Genomic DNA, 13,401 nt, shown 5'->3' on the forward strand with positions numbered 1-13,401 from the left:
ATGATATCATGGTTAATGGGGTATATCTAAGTCTCTTTCACTATTCTTGAAGTATGAATGATGCCTTAGACATATGCTTTACTCTTGGATGCTTTTGGCGAAATTTGATTTTCCTAGGAGTGTGATTTCTCTACTAAACTTGTCTTTAGATTCTATGTTTAATCACCTGATTAAATTCAGTGTATTGACAGCATATTGGCCTCCAAAGGTTCTGGTTTGTGGGTTCTGGTTCCTCCCTATTGAATGGCAGTTTACGTGTAAGAAATGCAGAGATATTTCCTTACATGATTCATCAGGGCATCAATATGCTAAAGATGACTTGTGTGCCAGTCATTTAGAATTGCAAAACTTTATAAAGGCTGCACCAATTTTTATTGGACTCAGTTCTATTGGAAGGTACCATTTCCCACATTCCAATTCATGTTAAACCCATGCCTCCTCTCACATTGGATTGGTGTTCAACGTGAAGGAATGGTGATTCAAATTCAGCTTTAGTCTTTATTTGTATATTTTTTACTGATTTTTTGTATTTACTTGCAGCATGGGTTTCTTAAAAGACCCATATGCATTTATATGCATTCTTCAGACTGTCCTGAGCACCACAAATTACAGATTTATTCTATTTACAGCTGGATATGAACCCTTAGAATCAATTGTTCGTAGAATTTCTACCGAAGCATCATTTGAGCTGAAAAATTGCAGGGACGACTGTGTTCCTCTTTGTAATGGGCGACTCTTGTGTTTTTTTGGGTGAGTTTTCCTTGGTTATTTTACTACAAAAAACATTTGGAGGGGCTCCCTTTTTAATGGAATAACTTGGATTTGGCATTCAATATTTTAGATTTAATTAAATTTGGATTTCTGATATAGTTTAGTGTCACTTAAAGTTGAGATTATGTTTCCTTACCTTCTTATCTCCTCTGATATTAAGAAAAGTTAATGTTCCCTTTCCATTTTTTTTTAAATGAAAGAAAAATTCTAGAAGAGTGACATGTTTTTTATATAATGTGAATAGTTCCGTACCATACCGTTGGCTTTTCCCAAAGTGTGCTGCTGTAATTCACCACGGAGGCAGGTAGAATAATTTGTATTCTGATCCCCACCTGTTTTTGTTTATCACTAAATTGAAGCATTCAATAGGCATGCTGACTAATATATATTGTTTGCATGGAATGTCTATCTGTAATTAGTGGAACTACTGCTGCTGCATTACGGGCAGGCACACCACAGGTTGGCACTTCATTCCTTGCTAGATCAAACCATAATAAGATTTATGACAACATTATAAAAACCATAAAAGCCATTGTTAAAACCATGCTAGATTAAAACCAACTCAGCAAAACTCTCTTGAAACTGATGCATGTAATGGTAGTTTATTATCAGATATGAAATTGATATGGTGGAACAAACTTGCAGGTAGTATGCCCTTTCATGCTAGATCAGTTTTATTGGGCGGAGAGAATGCATTGGCTTGGCGTTTCGCCTGAACCACTCAGCAGAAATCATTTGCTTCCTGATAAAAATGATGACACAAGTATCCATGAAGCTGCACGTCTACTATCAATGGCAATCCATGATGCATTATCACCAACAGTCAAAGCACGGGCTGCAGAAGTCGCTCAAAGAATATTGCTTGAGGTAACAACTAATGTTAAAGTAGGCGATTTTATATATATATTTTTTCTGTCTGGTACACACTATTTAGAACTAGGTTTTCATATGAGTAAATGAGAGGTATTGCCATGTTATTATATGACTTTTAACCTGTTTAGTAATCATAAGTCTTTCCTGGTTTGATTTGTATTTCGTTGTGTTAGATTATGAAAATTTCTTAGTTTACTGGTTAGAACCTCTTGAGATTTGATCTGAAAACCTTAAGCTTAGTGGTTCCAAAACTATACATTTTGTTATGCATTTATACATCACATGATCCTTCTGCTTCCAGGACGGCGTAGCAGAGGCAATTAAGCACATGAAGGAAGAGCTGGGTTTGAATTGAGATATTGAGTGCGACTGAAATGTTCCAAGATTCACCCTCTTCATGAGTAATTCAAATTCATGGTATTTTGTCACCAATTCATCTTAGGATTTGTCAGAGCATTGAATATGTTGAACTTTATGATGAGAAGCCTACTTATTGGTAGATAATAGTTTATTAAATGCACAACTAAGTTATTTATCTGAATGCATCATTTCTCTTCCGTGATAGTTAGTCTAAAGATGGAAAAGATAATGGTTCACCTTTCATGATAAGTAGAATATTTAAAGATAAATATATCTTTTATGAATATGGTATATGGTATGAAGTAGAAAGGTAAATGCATTTTATATATCAAAAAAATAATATTACTGAATAAGAAGGGTTAGCAGAAATGCATTTTATACTTTATGTGCTTTTGGTGTTCTCTGTTGAAAATGAAACTCCATTTTCAATAACCCACGAAATAAAATTCCACAGGCTATTGGATATAATTTCAGTTTTTGTCCAAGAACACTAAGTTAGAAAAAAAAATATTTAAGTTTTATCTTCTTAAATTATTGTTTTTATACTATACATACGTAGTTTGTAAATACATCTAGGCATTTTTTCTAGTGATTTCATTATTTCAACCTGTACCCCATAAATATTTATATTAATCTGTAATATAATTTTTTTTGTATTTTGAATTACACATAATATAAAATAAAAAAATACATTTTAAATTATATAATTTTGATTCTGAATTATATATTTTATAAAATCTCAAATATAAGAAATTGTTTTCTAAATTATATATTCTTCTGCAATATAAAATTTATACTCCAAATTATATAATTTAAAATATTAAAATTTATCGAGGTGTAAAAGGAAATTTATGGTGTATAAACAATAATACGCTTGTTTTTTTTTTTTAGATAAACGCTATGGTTAAAGATTTAAAAACAGTATTTTTTAATAAAACACTTATTTTTAAATATCCAAGAGTTAAAAAGAAATGGAAAAAATAATATTATAAATGAAAATTAACGTATTTTTAAATATTACAATGTATTATATTTCTTTAATTATTTTTTAATTCATCTTAATAGTTACAATATATTACTTTATTTACTGATTGACTTTTGACTAGATCGAATCCTGGAATAGGTAATATAAAAAAAATAATTCATTAAAAAAATTCAAAGGATCAAAATATTTACAGAAAGCTTGTGAATTAGGGTCTGTTCATGATTTTTTTAGAAAAAGAAATTATTTTGAATAAAAAAATACAAAAAGTTATATGTATTTTTTATATTAGTAGGTTATGTAACTTTTTTTTATAAATCTTAAATTATATAATGTGTAGTTTCGTTCATATATTGTGTAACATTTTACAAAACACATACATAAATTTCATTAAATAATATAATTTTTAGGATATATTTTATATTATTTCTACTTCTTTTCAACGTGTTAATATATTTTTTATTCTCTCAATTATTTAATGGGGTAAATTTGTTGAATGTTTGTTCTCTTATCATTAAATCATTGAGAATATAGTATATTCTTTTATGTGATTTTAACTTTTATGTAAAATGTTATTTAATTAATATTTTGAATTAATAAGGAAAAATACAAGTTATTACTTTTTTTAATATAACTTTTATTAGATATATTTTTTGTGCGGTTGTTCAAATGATAATTTCTATTGGAATGCTCGTATAATAAAGTAAATTAAAGGATTTTTTAGAAAATGATTGTTATATGGTTTTAGTAACTATATAAAAGTGATTTGTTATTTTGATGTTGATTGGAGAGGATCTCCTCTGTCTCTTTTGGTGATAACTAATAATGATAATAATTAATAATAATAATAATTAATAATAATGATAGTAATAATATTCATAATAATGATTTTTTTTTCTCTTTATAATAATATTAATAATAATAATAATAATAACTATTATTATTATTATTATTTCAATTTACTAAATTACCATTTTTTTATATTTTAAAAATTAATTTTTATTTTTTCTCCTTATAAACATTTTTACAATTAAATTTAACATTAAAAATTATTATTTTATATTATTTTAATACTTAGAGGCATTTTGGTAATTTTCGATTTTTACCAATTAAACAAATTTTTTAAAACTGTCACATCAATAAAATCCTACACTAATTCATACAAACTTCATCCTCAAATTCACTCTCAATTACCTTCAAATCCACTCAAATAAACAAAAAAAAAAAAAATCACCCTCAAATCCACTCAATCACTCTCCTCCAATTACCTTCCAACTAAACACACTCTAATTGAATTAATATCGGTTAACAACATAACACTCTAACGAAAATTATTTAATCTTAATTTATAATATCATAAGTTTAAATTTTATTTCAAACGTTTATTAAATGAATATTTTAAGTAAAAACTGCATTTAAGGACATTATTTATAATTTAGAGAATTTTTTTCTTATTGTTAATAAATCAATAAACATTCTTAGGATATTTATAGAGCCATTAAAATGGGTCACAACTCGCGGGCCAATCCGGTCCGTCACGGGTTCAGGCTGGGTTGGGTTTGAAAAATACAACCCACCTATATACGGGTCAGATTTCAACCCGGCTCATTTAGACCCGGCTCATTTAGACCCGGCTCATGCGGGTTGAACCTGTGGTGAATCAGGTTGGCCTACCAATCCATCAACCTAATTTTATTTTTTTAATTTATTATTTTATTATGAAACCTTAAAACCAAAACGCGTTTGAAAATAAAGTTAAAAAAATTTGGTAAAAAGGACTAAAACAAAAGTTTTCTAAAGTTGAAGGACTAAATTGTACCATAGTTTGAAAATGGACTAAAACTAAAATTTACTCAAAGTATAGGGATTAAAAACATATTTAACCCTATAACGTTCGTAGTTTTAGAATGATAATGAATATATGTTAAGGAGGAAAAGAAATCTTTTTATTAAATTACAACAATTAGCTTTATACTAGTTGGTAATGATAAGAAAGTATATTTTTAAAATATAAGAAACTATTATTAATTAGTTTATTATTTTAATATATGGTGTATTAAGTTAATATAATAAAATTTAGGAGTAACTGAATTAGTTATTTTTTTACTTAATCCAGCATTAATAGGTTAAATATCGGGTGGGTGTGGTTGGTTGGTTATTTTTTTTTAATTTTGTAATTTTAGGAGAGGTTTTAAAATTGAAATGTTTTGATCAATATAAATGAAGATATACTGAATGGATATTATTATTATTATTATTATTATTATTATTATTATTATTATTATTATTATTATTATTATTATTATTATTATTATTATTATTATCTTGGTTGATTATTTTTGAAGTGTTCTGCTTATCAGGAATGGTGGCCGCCAAAGACTTTCTGATACTGGGAGGTTTTGTATTTGGGAGCATTGGGCTTCAGTGTATGCTAAACACATTGTATCAGACAAGGTTGATAATTGATCGTCATTTGCATCAAGCAGGTTTCTCATCAATTTTACTTTTGATGGTTTAATTTCGGAATAATATTTTTTATTATTTTAGTTTTGAGTTTAATGGTAACTTTGCAAATGCAAGTGTTATTAATTGTTGTTCTTTACTTATATTATCTTTGTTTTTAGTATTATTTTTTGAGAAATTAATAGTTTGTAGTTTTTAAAATATATTAACAAACTAATTAATTGTAATATTTTTGAGGCTCAAAACAGAAAAATAATAAAATGGGCGAATTTAAATCCAAGTTTGACAAAAAAAATAGATAAGTAAAAAGGTAAGATATAATTATAATAAGGAAAAAAAGAGTAGAAACAAAATCTATAAGGAAATCTTAATTATAAAATATATAATTATATAATTGTGGAAATTAAAACAATTTTTCAACTTTATCGATTGAATAAATTATTGAATTATTCTTTTAAATTATTGATTTTTTTTTTTCGCTCAATTCAGAGTTGTTTGGGATTCCATTAAATAAAAAATAATTTAAATTTATTTTTTTCTTTTTGCTTTTTTTAATTACTATATTTAGAAAATTTGAATTTTTCATCTTAATTCGAAGGATTTGATATTTTTTTAATTATAAAATATATAATTATATTAATTGTGGAAATTAAAACAATTTCAACGAAGGTATAAGTTATTATTGACTGCCTTACTATTTATTTTTTAGTGAAGTGTTTTTAATTTATTATATTTTATTTTTTACCATCACATCCAAAATAACTGCGTTGGAGTGTTGTAAATCATTATTATTAATTACAACAACTCACTTTATACTAATTGATGATACATATACTGATTTATGTTTTTAAAATATAACAAATTATTATTAATTACTTTATTACTTTAATATATTGTATACTAATATAATAAATTTTAGAAGTAACTGAATTGGTTTGTTATGACACAATCCCATATAATAATCATAAGGTCATGTTTCAACTTTATCAATTTAGTCCCTTACATAGTTTCATCGTGACCCATGCGATTTAATGTCAGATCAGAAAACTCTTTATTGAAAAAGTTTTTATGATCAAAATATCTACAAAGTTTAATAAGTCAGTCTATAAGTTTTTTAAAATTATTTTGATTATAAGAAAAAATTAAAAAGATTTTCTAACTGTTATTAATTCAATTGTTAAACATGTATGTATTTTATAAGTTTCTTTTTTTTTTGTACTCTCATGATTTTTTTAACCATATAAATATATATTTCAATTATTTTTTATGTTGATTGATTTACTTTTAAAATATATATTTTATATCATAGAAAAAAGTGAATAAAAAAATAATAAAAATGTTATTTTTAACTCTTCTATTGCTTTTTTTTTATATTTTTTAAGATGAAACTTCTATCTTTATAATTAAATTTCTGCGTAGATTTTCTTCTTTATAGAATTAAAAGAAATTAAAAAATTATTAAAGAGTTATAAAAAATACATAATATATAAAAAATCAATTATTTATACAATATAAAAAAAATTACCTCTTATTAATTAAGCAATTCATTTATACCTTTTAAAAATGCTTTTTATTTAAAAAAAATAAAACAAAAAAATTCATTTTATTTATTTAACATGAACACTTTTTTTAAAAAACTACAAAAACTCAAAAATATATATGAGTATGATATAAAAATATAAAAATATATATTTTATTTAATACATAAAAACTCAAAAATTATGAAGTGTTATTATATATTTTATCTAATAAATTATGATGTAAAAATATTGATTTAAATATAATAAAATTATAATATATTAAACTATTTAATAAAATATATAATTTTATGTGTATATACATGATATTATTTTTAAAATTTAATTAAAGTTTTGTAATTGATTAAGTATATTTTAATCTTAATCCTAACTCAAAATGAGATAATTCTTTTCTGGCTTCGGGAACTTCTTAAACAGATTTTTAAAGAATGGGTTAAAACTGACCCATGAGTCATAAGTTAAATTGAGGACTTTATTTTTGACACCTTAATTGAATTAATAACACAAAGTCAATTACATTATAAGCAACTCTAACGAAACTATTTAATTTTAATTTATACTATCATGAGTTTAAATTTTATTTCAAAGGTTTATTAAATAAAAATTTTAAGTAAAAACTGCATTTAAGGACATTATTTATGATTTAGAGAATATTTTTCCTTATTGTTAATAAATCAATAAACATTCTTAGGATATTTATTAAAAATATTATAGAAAATATTATTATAAAAATAAATTAGCAGTTAATACACTTTTATTTATCACATTAACGTTAATGAAAATAACCATTTTTACATCATAAGTTTATGGATTGTAAACATTTATACCTTTGACTGTTTATTTGCCATTGACATTGAAAAATAAATATAAAAATTAAAATTAAAATAATAATAAAATTTAGATTTAGGGTTTAGGACAACGAAATTGTAGGCTATAAAAGCTTTTCCTCAGCTTTATATTAGAATCATATTTTAGTTGGTGAAAAAAAAAAATGGAAAGAAGCATGAGTGCAATAGTCTTTGCATCGTTGTGTATGTTGGTGCTTTGCTCTGACATGGCTCATGCAAGCATCTACGTGGTCGGAGGTAGAGATGGTTGGAGTACAAACGCTTCTTCGTGGAGTGGAAAGGTTTTCAAGACCGGTGATAAATTATGTAAGTGATAAAATTAATTTAAAATATTTAAATTTTATTTTATAAGATTTTATTAAATTTAAATTTTATTTTTTTCACAATATACAGTATTTGTCTACAATGCTACAAAACACAATGTGGTGGTAGTGGACGAAGGAGGATACAATTCATGCAGTGCTTCAGCAGGATCAAAAACTTATCAGACAGGACATGATTATATTCAGCTACTCAAAGGACTAAGCTACTACATTTCCTCTTTTCCTGGTGACTGTCAGGCTGGGACCAAATTTTCATGTACTGCTCTATGACCTTCTGTATAAATAAACTTAGGGTTTCCAACTTCCTCAATAAACATCTTTTCTTTCACGATATATAAATGAGAAAGATTTATATTTACTATACTTTTTTTTTTCTTCTTTCTAGTGTTGTAATTTGAACTCTTACTTTTCATTATCCTCCTCGTTTTGGTTTCGATTATTAGTTACGTGAATTTAGTTTATTTCTGAATGCAAAAAATAAAAGAAATAATCAAAATAATAAAAATGGAATTTCATCTTTTAGTAATATTTCACCATTAGTTTACAACTAATAAGTTTTTTTTTTTACGTTTTTAAGGTAACAATTATTTTATTTACCTAAATGGGTCAGTCGAGCAGTTCTCGTATAATTATTAGTTTATCAAACACGTTTCTCAGTTAACATTGAAGCAAAGATGTGTCAAACAGTATAAACAATCCAAATGTTATCATGAAACGTGCTTAAAACATCAATTAAAGTTAACAAAATTTGGTTAAAAGGACTAAATTCATACGTTTATAAAGTTGGGGGACTAAATTAGACCAAAGTTTTGAAAAGAGACTAATTCCAATTTTCACTAAAAGTTAAGGGACCAAAAACATATTTAACCCACTTTTTTATGCACAAATCCCGCTAATTCGAATTTTTACGAATGTAATTGGTATAATTTATATTTTAACTTAGTTTTAACCATTTTTTCAGTAATCAATTAGCATAACATTATAATCGATTACCAGATCCTTTTATTCGAATTTCAACACTGGTAATTGATTACAATAGTGATGTAATCGATTACCAGTGAAATTGACCTCTTGCATGACTTTAACATTATGTAATCAATTACGGGTGCTCTTAACAATTATTAGTGCCTAAAAACGCATGAGAGTGCACCATTTCATCTTTTTTTGTTGTGACAATATAGAAATTGTGTATCATGTACGACTTATTCATTTGAAGTCGTATGAAAGTTGCATGACTTACCCGTTTACGTAAATTAAAAAGAAAATTGCCTAATAACAATTTAATTTTTGCCGAAAACATAAAAAAAAAATAGTTATGACATTTATGTATATATATAAGTTATAGAAGAATTATCTCCTACGAGTTCTTCCAAAAATATTATTAGAAAATTTTATAGGAGAATTCTTCTTTGCACGCTATAGTTCTTCAATTCGTCTAACACTTTGAACATTTCACGTTTCTTTGGTATTTTAATAAACAAAAACACAATGTCAAGAGAAAGAAATGAGGAGATAATGTTTTTAGCTTTGTCTCCTCTCTTAGGTACTGGTATGTTTTCAACAATTTTTACAGGCACAAAACGAACATTAACTACAACATTTCAAATATTTTTATCAATTGATTCATTATAAAATATATTTTGCATTTTTAAAAATAATATATTCGTGTAAAAAGAAAGAGTTATTAATGAAGAACTTTAATCAAATATTTGAAAATGTCCAAACATTTTAAGATCTAAGAGTTTAAATGACCATCAAAACCAACTCTGAAATTAATTGTAAAAACAAAAAAAAAAAAGAAAATTATACACTGTTGACACGATATGGACTATTGTTTTAGTTTGACCCGAAAAACTTTAGAAAGTTTTCTTAAAATAATATTGATTATACTTTACTACAAAAAATAAGAGAAAAGATAGAGAAAGAAAGACGTATAATTTGGGGTTCATTCAATTATTTTTGAATCTATATCTAGTTTTAATCATTATAATAACTTAAATAAGATTATTTCACTAGGTTGAAAATACATATTAAAAACACACTTCAACTGTAGAAATATGTAATCACCCATATATTCACTCAGTATAAATACCGTCCTTAAAAAACCCAAAAAAATAAAAAGAAAATAATAACACTTGTTACATGAAACATAAAAAAAGATGTACAAAAATGTAAAGTGATTATCTCAAATTCTAATTAATTTTTTTTCTAATCTTATAGTTTTAAATTATTAATTATTATTTAATATAATTAAATATTTTACTCATAATAATAATCCATTAGCATTACTTAAATTTGTTATTTGTCCGAACACAATGCATCACAAATAATTAGTTATATTTTAACCCAATCTATAGCTACATTCTGAAATACTTTTTAGAAAACTTTTAAAAAGATTAACTTTTATCAAATATATGGATGATTCCATAATGAATAAATAAATATAAACTTATAATACTAATACAGAACACCCAAATATTCCCACATATATAAAAGCAAACGCAGTACCACTTAATGGTTTTAAATACATCATCAAACATATTATTTTAAAATAAGTATTTTAAGAGTTTTGATCAACAAATAATAAATACATATGTTATATATTTTGCATAAAATACTTTAATTTCAACAATACAACAACGTGAAAAAAAGAAATATTATCTAAATTTTATCTTTTATTTATTTTAAAACCAACCGTTATTTTAATATTTCAATTGAATTATACAAACTGGATTTGACTCTAGAGAAATGCAATCAGTGAGCAAATGATTTTTTTATACTTAAACTGCAAGTTCGATAATATCATTTTAATTGAATAAGTGGAATCTGTTGATTGTTAAGTTATATTTATGCTATCAAATTAATTCTATTTTTCACACTATATATTATTGTTTAAAGATTTAAAACTTTAGTGACTAAAACATTATATATATATATATATATATATATATATATATATATATATATATATATTTTTAAAAAAATATTAGTTTAGGAAATAAAAGTAAAATATTTCTTGTAAAAGTCAGTTTCATAGATATTTTTCATTTTTTTGAAATTGTCAATTGATGAAAAAATAGGGTTAAAATGAAAAAAAAATGTAAGAAAAAAATTAATACTATTTAAATATAATTCATTTTCTCATATAATGAATGTTTAAATTAGAACAAGTTAAAATGTGTATTAAGAAACCCTTATATCATGGGAGTTATTTAGACTATATTAAAACAGTATGGAAATCCGTGTTAGATTAACGGTGGAGATAGGAAATTGTCAATTAGAATAATAAAAATTCCGAGATTTCAGTGGAATGTATTGAAAACACTGATAAAAAATAGATATAAAATTTAAGATTAACATAGTTTTTAGTTTTTATTGTTTAATTTAATTTAAATAAATAACTTAAACAGGTTTGTCAAAATTTTAAACGGAATAATCGGTTCACTAATAATGTTTTTATAATTTTAATGTGCTTATAATTCAAACCAATGCTAATATTTTTAAAATTAAATAGGTCAATTTCAACATAGCGGAAAAGTTATATGATTATAATTTTTAAAAATTTGATTAAACCTTAAAGAGTTATATATATTGTTATATTTTTAGAATGGAATGACTGGAACGGTTTTTTAATATATACGTAAGAATCGAGAAACTTGATTAAATATTTTATTCATAGAAAGACTAAATTAAATAAATAAATAAACATGTAACATAAAAATGTAATTAAGCCATATATTTTTTTAACTAAAATGCTAATTTTATTTAATTAATTTAATTGACTGACTTGGATTACATTAATTAAACATAATCAGTGGCAAAATACATGCCCCTTGAAATAAAGAAAACCAAGAATGTTTTGTAGTATAAAAAGGAAAAATGATATTTTAACACCATTTTTTTGACACTATTTTGACACTGCACACGTGTCAAAATGTGATTGGACGATTTTAAATTAAAAAAGTTGAAACAGGAGTATGTTTGGAAGAAAAATACTAAAGTTTGTTTTTTAATTTGAAATCGTCCAATCACATTTTGACACGTGTGCAGTGTCAAAATGGTGTTAAAAAAATGGTGTTAAAATTTTATTTTCCTATAAAAAGCTTTGTATAGCTTTATGTTTTTCACAGACATATTGTGAGTTATTGTTGTTGTATTATAGTAGAAGTAAAAGATGGTTCAGGGAAGAGGTATTAGTGCAACAATGGTTGTGTTGTGCATGTTGGGAGTTTTCTCTGAGATGGCTCATGCAACAACGTACGTGGTTGGAGGTCACACTGGTGGTTGGGCTTTCAACATGACTGGTTGGCCTACTGGAAAGAATTTTAAGGCTGGTGACATATTAGGTTCGTACGATAGAGATATTTTATATGTATATATATTATGTTAATTTTTTATTTTATCTAATGTGAGACATTGTTTGTATTTAACAGTATTTAATTATAATCCGCAATATCACAACGTCGTGACAGTGGACGAAACTGGATACAATTCGTGTACTGCTGCACCAGGATCAAAAACGTATCAGTCAGGGCATGATAGCATTACTCTTGCCAAAGGAACGACCTACTTCATCTGCACTTTTTTTGGTCACTGCGAGGCTAAGATGAAAATTGCAGCTACGGCTGCATGATATAATAGATATTCACTATGTTAGATCCAAGATGATGATATTGTATGTCCATTTGGGAATAATGGCAACACTTAAATCTTTCTACTAATTTTGTGTATTTTATTTCCTTATTGAGATAAAGAAATTCGGAAAATATTTCAAATTTATTTCCATTAAAGTACGTTGTTTTATTTAGTTTTACATTATAATTTAAAGTAATTTAATTGGTACGAGTAAATATGGTCTGATTAATTAATTATTTTAATCCTATATCAGAGACTTGAATAATGTTTTCATTTGAATATTGTATAAAATAAGTCAGTCATTTGAATTTTGGTTATTATAAAATAAACTCTAATACGAAAGTTGCATATATCTTGGTAAAGGTTTATATCATGTTAGTTTTTAAATCAACCTTTTTGAGATTGAGGTCTTGATTTCTAATGTAATTTGATCATAAGAAAAACAACATATTTTTTTCATCAGTTCTAAATTTGTCTATTATTTATGAATATGTTCCGGTTAATTGATGTACATGACACCAGTGTAATAAAATGTGAGTTTTTTCGAAAGTTCATTATTTTAGAATTTTATATTATTTGACATCTAAATAATTTCGTTAAACCAAATC

The 13,401-nt window shown here is 25.0% G+C and overlaps 2 protein-coding genes across 2 annotated transcripts in view; both read left to right on the top strand.

Moving 5' to 3' along the window:
- Positions 1 to 2,454, top strand: part of LOC106774996 (sterol 3-beta-glucosyltransferase) — a gene marked incomplete at its 5' end in the record, with an annotated part of 6,107 nt that extends 3,653 nt beyond the window's left edge. The window contains 6 exons of the mRNA XM_022787269.1: positions 70 to 396; positions 541 to 750; positions 1,016 to 1,075; positions 1,191 to 1,230; positions 1,417 to 1,638; positions 1,946 to 2,454. Of these exons, the coding sequence (XP_022642990.1) occupies positions 70 to 396; positions 541 to 750; positions 1,016 to 1,075; positions 1,191 to 1,230; positions 1,417 to 1,638; positions 1,946 to 1,999 (913 nt within the window). The remainder of the gene's footprint in view (positions 1 to 69; positions 397 to 540; positions 751 to 1,015; positions 1,076 to 1,190; positions 1,231 to 1,416; positions 1,639 to 1,945) is intronic.
- A 9,878-nt stretch (positions 2,455 to 12,332) lies between these two features.
- LOC106774998 (basic blue protein-like) lies at positions 12,333 to 12,791 on the top strand. The gene is made up of 2 exons (XM_014662017.1): positions 12,333 to 12,504; positions 12,592 to 12,791. Exons 1-2 carry the CDS (start codon positions 12,333 to 12,335, stop codon positions 12,789 to 12,791), a joined length of 372 nt encoding a protein of 123 aa, XP_014517503.1.
- Positions 12,792 to 13,401: the final 610 nt, after the last annotated feature.

Source organism: Vigna radiata, chromosome 10 (assembly GCF_000741045.1).
Source record: "Vigna radiata var. radiata cultivar VC1973A chromosome 10, Vradiata_ver6, whole genome shotgun sequence".
Taxonomy (NCBI): domain Eukaryota; kingdom Viridiplantae; phylum Streptophyta; class Magnoliopsida; order Fabales; family Fabaceae; genus Vigna; species Vigna radiata.

Bases quoted from the DNA above. Each gene is read 5' to 3' on its own strand.
- LOC106774998 (XM_014662017.1), top strand. From the start codon at position 12,333: ATGGTTCAGGGAAGAGGTATTAGTGCAACAATGGTTGTGTTGTGCATG. The intron at 12,505-12,591 runs GTTCGTACGATA...TGTATTTAACAG, and splicing joins TAAGGCTGGTGACATATTAG to TATTTAATTATAATCCGCAA.